This window comes from Saccopteryx bilineata, chromosome 3, assembly GCF_036850765.1.
Source record: "Saccopteryx bilineata isolate mSacBil1 chromosome 3, mSacBil1_pri_phased_curated, whole genome shotgun sequence".
NCBI classification, from domain to species: domain Eukaryota; kingdom Metazoa; phylum Chordata; class Mammalia; order Chiroptera; family Emballonuridae; genus Saccopteryx; species Saccopteryx bilineata.
This window is the reverse complement of record NC_089492.1, coordinates 312,362,169-312,369,544: the sequence shown is the minus strand read 5'-3', so window position 1 is coordinate 312,369,544 and position 7,376 is coordinate 312,362,169. Positions and strand designations below refer to the sequence as shown.

Here is a 7,376-nt window from a genome sequence, read left to right as displayed (position 1 = left end):
CCAATAGCATTAGAATTACTCCCCACCTTCTGCGTGGCAGCTCGGAACAGGCCCTTGGAGTACTGCCTACCTCTTGTTTGTTTCTCAGGAAGTCCCAAAGAATTTTTGCCCAGCCACTTAGCAGAGAACCCACTGGGACTCCTCCCCAGCCCCAGAGAGACCCAGTCTTGTTTCAGGAGCACTGACTGTGGTCAGAAAGACCTAGGCTTCAATCCTTTTTGAGCTTTCCTGTGTGGCCTTAGGCAAGTCACTTAACCTCTCAGAGTGTCACTTTCCTTATCCATAAAATGAGAAGGTGGTCATGATAATAGCACAGATTTATAATCACTTATCTCCTCTTCTGAAACCCGAAAATCTAAAAGCTTTGCTCCAAAATATTTTTTTAAAGCAAACATTTGGAGGCAAGATGTAGACTGATGTGACGCTGTGTATAGTCTTAATTTACTTCACTGAAAGTCAATACCCTTTCTTTTCTTACAGAATACTAATAACTTTGATTATAGGAGCTGCTCAAACCTCCCTGGGGGGGGGTGAATTACACAATATTAGATACAGTCACTGTTTCATTTTGCTAAAATTCAGAATTCTGAACCACATCTGGCCCAAGAATTTTGAATAAGGAGTTGTGGACCTACAGTGCTGTATCTAGAGGGTTGGGAAGATCTAATGAATTAATGAGTGTGGAGGACTTCACACAGTGCCTGGAACACAGAATAGCATTTTTACTGGTTTTATTCCAGATCAATTTTTTTTCACCTTTTCCACCAGTCAGTGGAAGCCTGTGGAATATTGTGTTTCAAGTTCTCTTGGCCAGAAGATCTGATAACACTCTTAAAAATAATGCAACCCACGGAAGTGGCTTTCAGAATGTTTATTAGCAGCCAGATTGCTTTTCCAAATTAAATCTAACACGGTTCCCCCAATATCTCAAAGAGCAGACTAGGTGCATTCGCATACATTCATTTTGTGCTTGTACAATACAGCATCAACCACAAGGAACAATGAAGTTTTAACCAAACCCACTTTTGACATTGGGGGCTTACAAAGGCCAGCTGCAGCCTTCTATCAGCCAACATGTCAAATTTACTTGGGAATTACATAAGGTCTGCTATGCCAGTGATGTCTTGATTTACATAGATAAGTAGCTTCAAATGGTACCAGAGATTACCCAACAGCTTGTAATCTCTGGAAATTCATCAACTGGTCCAGAAAACCTCCAAAGAAAAGTGGTGTGAGACTTGGGTTTTACAGGCAACATCGAACTCACTCACCTTGTATATGGGAAGCACCCCAAAACAAGGATAAGCACACATATAGGGTCTTAGTGCTGCAATACGACAATAAAAAATGTCACTGTCCTTTGTTACTATACAATGATTGTGCCTTGATGGGCGAACAGCATGCATAACAAGTGTGCCTGAGGTTTGTGTAGCAGTTAATCAAGCTCAGATTCTGAGGACACAGTGAACACAGTAATACAGTATTCTGTGAGTGGGTGTGGCCAGGCCAAAAATTTGCAAAGAATGAAAAGATCAATAGAGAGCTATAAACTTCTACACCAGGGATGCACTCACAAGAAGTTTACATATATGTATGGGGGCGGCAGAAAAAGCTCTATCCCAATCATTGCAAAAACAAAAAGGATATTGAGGCTTGAGTGCAGAGAGTCAGTCTGGGGAATGGGCAGAAATCCATCTTCTGGGTTGCAGATTATGTCAACGCAAGTGAACTCTAAAAATGCCTGCTGTGTTTTGACCATCTGTGGAAATACAAGGACCTAGCAGGAGTTTTCTGGCTGTCTAGGGGTGGGCCCCTTACCTGCACCCTGGCTGCCATGGTGGGGGTGTAGAATGAGTCCTCCACCTATTGGCTCTGCAAGGGGGTCAAAAATGGAGAAGCCTCACAAAAATAAGAAAGGGGATTGGACGCTGATATTCACAGACACGGTTGCCCACTACAGGAAGTAAGAATCTGAGCATGCGCACAGAAATTACATTTTTGAAAAGAAAACTAATTCAAATCTTTACAGATCCCTGAACAAATGAAAGTTTACAAGTTTACAGGACAAGAGCTCTGTCTACCTACAGACATTTGGATTTAACCTGACTTGGGTTTTCTTTTTCTTTTTCTTTCCCTCCCTCCCTCCCTCCTTTCCTTCCTTCCTTCCCTCCCTCCCTCCCTCCCTCCCTCCCTCCCTCCCTCCCTCCCTCCCTCCTTCCTTCCTTCCTTCCTTCCTTCCTTCCTTCCTTCCTTCCTTCCTTCCTTCCTTCCTTCCTTCCTTCCTTCCTTCCTTCCTTCCTTCCTTCCCAGGGGACTTGGAGACTCAACGTTAAACTTGTTAAAGGATAACTCTTGAAGGTGACCTCTTAATTACTCACCTCCTTTTGGACCACGCCCTGTAAGTCTTGCCTTTTGTTCCTTAGAGAGCTGAGTGTGCCCTTCCCTCCAAATCAGAGTTTCTGGGATTTAATTTGGGGAGAACCCTATCCTCCACCTCCGGGGCCAATCAAAGCTGAAGAGTCTCCCGGCTGCCTATTCCTGCAAGGGAGACCCAGCGTGTAGAGAGCAGAGTCGCACACAGCGCATGAGCCCCTCAGACACGGTGAGCAAACAGCTCACTTGAACAGGCAGGGTGTCTACTGGTCAGATGTAAGGCAGGGTGGCCCACTCTGAACAAGTCTGTGCCAGAAGTACATCCAAAGTACATCCCTTTACAAGACAAAAAATGACCCTAGATTTTGCAGTGGCAGGATTTCCAGCCTGGCCCAAAGCTGGAGTGGTCCATGCTTCCTTTCTCCAAAACACACATCCAGCAAGAAGAGCTGTCCACATCACGCCGCGAGGGGTGGCAAAGGGGACAGCGGCCTTTCTCTGGAGCCCGGTTCACCCCGCCACGTTTTGCCTGCTTGGCTTTTCTTCAATTCTGTTAAAAGACCATCTGCAAAACCTTGTAATCCCGGACCGTGTTCCTCTCATTTCATTTCGGGCAAACACCTGTAGCAGCGGTGAGGACAACAGTCGGGTGTGCGGCTCGACTGCGACTGCGACTGCGCAGCTGATCCGGTGGTGTCTCCAGGTTGTTAGACGTTGTTTGTGGGTCTCTGAGACCTTTTCTTACTAAGAAGTTTCCCTCACCCACTCAAATATTGCCCACCTACATACTCAGGTGTTACCCCCACAACTACTCAAATAATACCCACTCGAACTCATATATTACACATGCTCAGATGCTACCCACATGCTCAAATAGTACCCACGCTCATTCGTGTATTCCAGTAACTCAGCTGCTACCCGCACCTACTCAAATATTTAATATGAGTGCCGTGGGGGCAAGGTTTGGGTCTGTTTTGTTCCCTGCTGTATCTCCGGTGCCTGGAACAATGCCTGATACACTGAAAACACTCAGGAAATATTTGTTGAATGAATGAATGATCTATATTCAACCAGATTATCACCTGCATCTACTCAAATGGAATCTACACCCACTCAGATGTATCCAAGTGACTCAAAATGTTACCCACTTACTATGAGTGCTTTGAAGGCAGGATATGTTCCCTTCCGTATCCCCAGCTCCTAGAACAGTGCCTGAAACATAGTAGGTGTGCAATCAATGTCTGCAGAGTGAATGAATGAATGACCCACACTCCACCAGGTGTTAACCTACTCAGATGTAACCCACACCTACTCAGATGTAACCCACATGTTAACTCAGGTTTAAAAGTCCACCCCTACTCACACTAGTCACACTCCCCAAACTTACTCAGATGGTACCCACCTTTCCACAGTCGTCACCCACATCCTCTCAGCTGTCCCCACCCCCACCCCACATCACCTCACAGCTTCTTGTCAGATGCATGGTGCCATTGGCGGTTTTTCTTTTGCTTCCGCTTGCCCCTCTTGCCCTCTCCAGCCTTGCTGTCCTTCTTCGTGGAGTCCAGAGGTGGCATCCCGTCCAGCCCAGCAGTGGCCCCAGCCCCCGGCCTCTCTCCAAGCTCGGGAACACAGCACTTTCTGCCAGGCAGCTCTCTGGGGCCTGGCATCGTGAGGCACAGTTCCTGCCTCAGGACCCGGGCCACATCCTCCACTGTCCTGCCTTCGCTCTGCAGGAAGAGGTTCAACTTGGTCAAGAATTCAATGTCCTGCTTCCGGGGCATGTAGACCACTTTCCACATGCTGCCCTTGCCCTTGATCTCCCTGGGGATCACAGCATAATTGATGTCTTCCACCAGCCTAATGATGGCCGCCTTGGATTGCTCCTCTTCCAGAAAGGCCTTCCCGGCCACTTCGAACTTGCCCAGAGGTTTCAGAGGGACCCGGATGATCTCTTCAAATTCCTCGTGGTTGCAGTCCTCTGGGATACCCAAGATCATCAGGGACTTGTAGCTGTCCACCTCAAGGGCCTTGCACCCATGCTCCAACAGCGCGATGTCCTTCACACCGAACAGCATCTTGCCCAGCTCTCGGAGGCAGCAGTATGCCCGCTGATGCACAACTCTGCTGTCTCGGGAATCCAAAAAATTATCCAGGATACCACAATTCCTTCCCAAAGGCTACATGAGAGAGAGGCCTCACAGGCCCAACTGGTCCACCTCAGTCACGGATGCCCCAGGCCCTGCCTGCGGGGCTGCTCAGTGTCCAGCCTCCTGCAGTCTCCCTCAGAGAACCCTCTTGGAAATTCCCAGGGACTCACGCAGAGTGATGTGGGGGGGGGGGGGGGGGTCGGGGGTCTGCCAGCTGGCTCGGGGCTGCTGGCCAAGGCTGCACCAGGGAGGGTCTGAGAGGCTGCTTTCCCTTTCTTGGTGGTGGTCTCCAAAGGTCTCAGCAGATCTGGGACTGCTGATTTCCCCGGGGCTGCTGCCACCGGGGCACTGTGGGTGGAGACCTGTCAGGCAGAGCTACTTGTCCCTTACCGCTAGCCCAGAGGCTGCCCTCAGTGCCCTGTGACCAGACTAAGATGAGAATGTGGCCGCTGCACCTGCTCCCGCAATTACGTCATCACCTCCTTCTGCTTTGAGGCCCAGCGGTCTCCATGGCAACCACTAGAGCATTGCCTCTGCCATTGGCCAGGCCCAGCGGCATTAAAATCTGTGTCTGAGGGGGTCATTCAGAGGTGAGGGGTCAGCGATTAGCTTTCAGAAGTACCCTCCTCTCCTTATCCTTTGGGGAAATGGCTGATTCCTGGGGAGTGGGGGTAGGGAAGATACAAAATGAGCCTGGAACATCTTCGTGGGTCAGAAAGTAAAGAAATGTTCAAAGAATGATGAGAACAGGTAGAAAGACACAGTTAGCTTGAAAAGCTCCCACTGAACAAATCTGGGATACTTTAAGTAACAACGTTAAAATTGGGGGTTGAGATCATAACCCTTTTGATAAAATAAGTATCCATGAGTCCATGCAGATAAAAATGAACAAATGGGCAGTTTGAAGGAATGTGGGTCTTTACGTTGTCTCATACAAAACTTATGACTCAAAAGGAAAAAGTGTCTTTACCGTAAAATGTCCTTGTTTGTAGGACAGAACCACTATAATATTGAGGCATAACATTCAGAATGATGCACCCTTTGGCAATTCACTCTCAAAATGGATTTAGGGGGGGAAAATGTTCTTTGCACTGTACTTACAACCTTCTTGTAAATTTGTTTGATTGTCTCAAAAACTTTTTTAAATATAAATGTCTTGCCTATGTGATCACCCTCACATCTATTCCTCTCTACTCCAGTAACATTTGAATTGGGTTGACAGCCTCTGAACTTGTTCAAGGGATGAATGGCTTAAAGTAATCCACATAACCCCACCTCTTTGCCACAGTGATTGGCTCATAAATGGTCACCCAGGTAACCAGAGCTTAAGCCAACCAGGACCTAACATTTTCTTAGTCAATCGCTTGGTTAAGAGCTGGACACGTGAACTCAATCAGTCCAATTAGACTGAAGCTGGAGACTTTTTGTTATGAGGACAACCTTTTCCTCTAAATGTGAGAGAATGGATGCGGAAGCTGCAGAAGGCTCTCTTGGGGCAGTGAGAGAAGCCATTGTGAGGATACATCTGCATCCAGAGGAAGGCCGAGCTCAGAGAGTCACAGAGAAACCATGCCACTGTCCTGATGTCATCATATACCTCTAGATCAAACTATGCCTGACAATGACGCCCTCTAAAACTTTACTTTTTCAAATGTTTTAATTGAAATACGATATATAGGTTCTGGCTGGTTGGCTCAGCAGTAGAGCATTGGCCCCGCATGTGGAAGTCCCAGGTTTGATTCCCGGTCAGGGCACACAGCAGAAGCAAACACCTACTTCTCCCCCACCTCCCTCCTCACTCTTTCTCTACCCCCCCCCCTTGCTTCCTCCTGTAGCCATGCCTCAAATGGTTCAAGCAATTTGGCCCTGGGCGCTGAGGGTGGCTCCATGGCCTTGCCTCAGGCACTGAAATAGCTTGGTTGCAGAGCAATGGAGCAGTGGCCTCAGATGGGCAGAGCATGCCCTGTAGGGGGCTTTCTGGGTGGATCCCTGTTGGAGTGCATGTGGGAGTCTGCCTCTCTGCCTCCCTGCCTCCCCACCTCTCATTTAATTAATAAAAAAAGAAAGAAATATGACATATATAATAAAGAGTGCACAAGGTCTGCCTCTCTGCCTCCCTGCCTCCTCACCTCTCAATTAGAAAGAAAGAAAGACAACATATATAAGAGTGCACAATTATAAAAGTGAATGACAAAGCCAGACTTCCTTCCTCAGCACCCTGACTCCTGGACCAAAACATTTAAACTCATACAATCCCATGCCATTCCCTGAGAACAAGGTGCCTTACTTACTGTGTCCCCTGGCTTAGTTCCTGTTCTGTCACTCCGTTGCTGTGCAACCTTGGGCAGACTAATTTCCTTCACTGGGCTCTGGTGATTTTGTCTTGTCCAATGATGCTAAGATGAGCCTACATATTCTAGAATACCTTTCCCCAGATGGCTCTAGGTTAGAGTTATCTAAAAGAGAAATTTGCATGAGATTTAGGCAACAGAAGTGAAGCAACAGCCATTACAATGGGAAGGTCTGTGCAGGACCTATTTGTGCAATGGCTCATGAGTTGTGTTACCTTGTTGGCTTGGGGTAGCATTGGACCTCAGCCCACCTGCACCTACTGGCTTTCCTTTTCCCGCTGCTGTGAATTTGGGGCCAATCACCTGGGAAGCCCAGTTAGAAAGGGCACCAGATTCTCCTGTGGGTCACACATGGAATTGAGATTGGAGGTGACAAGAGATAGATGGGGCATCCTGTTTGTTCTCACAATTTCCAGGTTGTTCTTGTAGGTTCCAGTTTTCCAATTACTCCGCTAACTGATCTACAAAGATTTAAAACCCAAAACTAGTTTCTGAGTCACTGACC

At 47.6% G+C, this 7,376-nt stretch overlaps 1 protein-coding gene across 1 annotated transcript; it reads right to left on the bottom strand.

The window, feature by feature from the left end:
* Positions 1-3,833: 3,833 nt before the first annotated feature.
* On the bottom strand, positions 3,834-4,527 carry PNMA8C (PNMA family member 8C). Its single transcript, XM_066265317.1, has one exon. The coding sequence runs from the start codon at positions 4,446-4,448 to the stop codon at positions 3,834-3,836; it is 615 nt and encodes a 204-aa protein (XP_066121414.1). The 5' UTR covers positions 4,449-4,527.
* Between the last annotated feature and the right edge of the window lie 2,849 nt (positions 4,528-7,376).

What these genes read in the sequence shown, in the direction of transcription:
- PNMA8C (XM_066265317.1), bottom strand. Translation starts at nt 4,448, where the DNA reads ATGCTGTTCGGTGTGAAGGACATCGCGCTGTTGGAGCATGGGTGCAAG.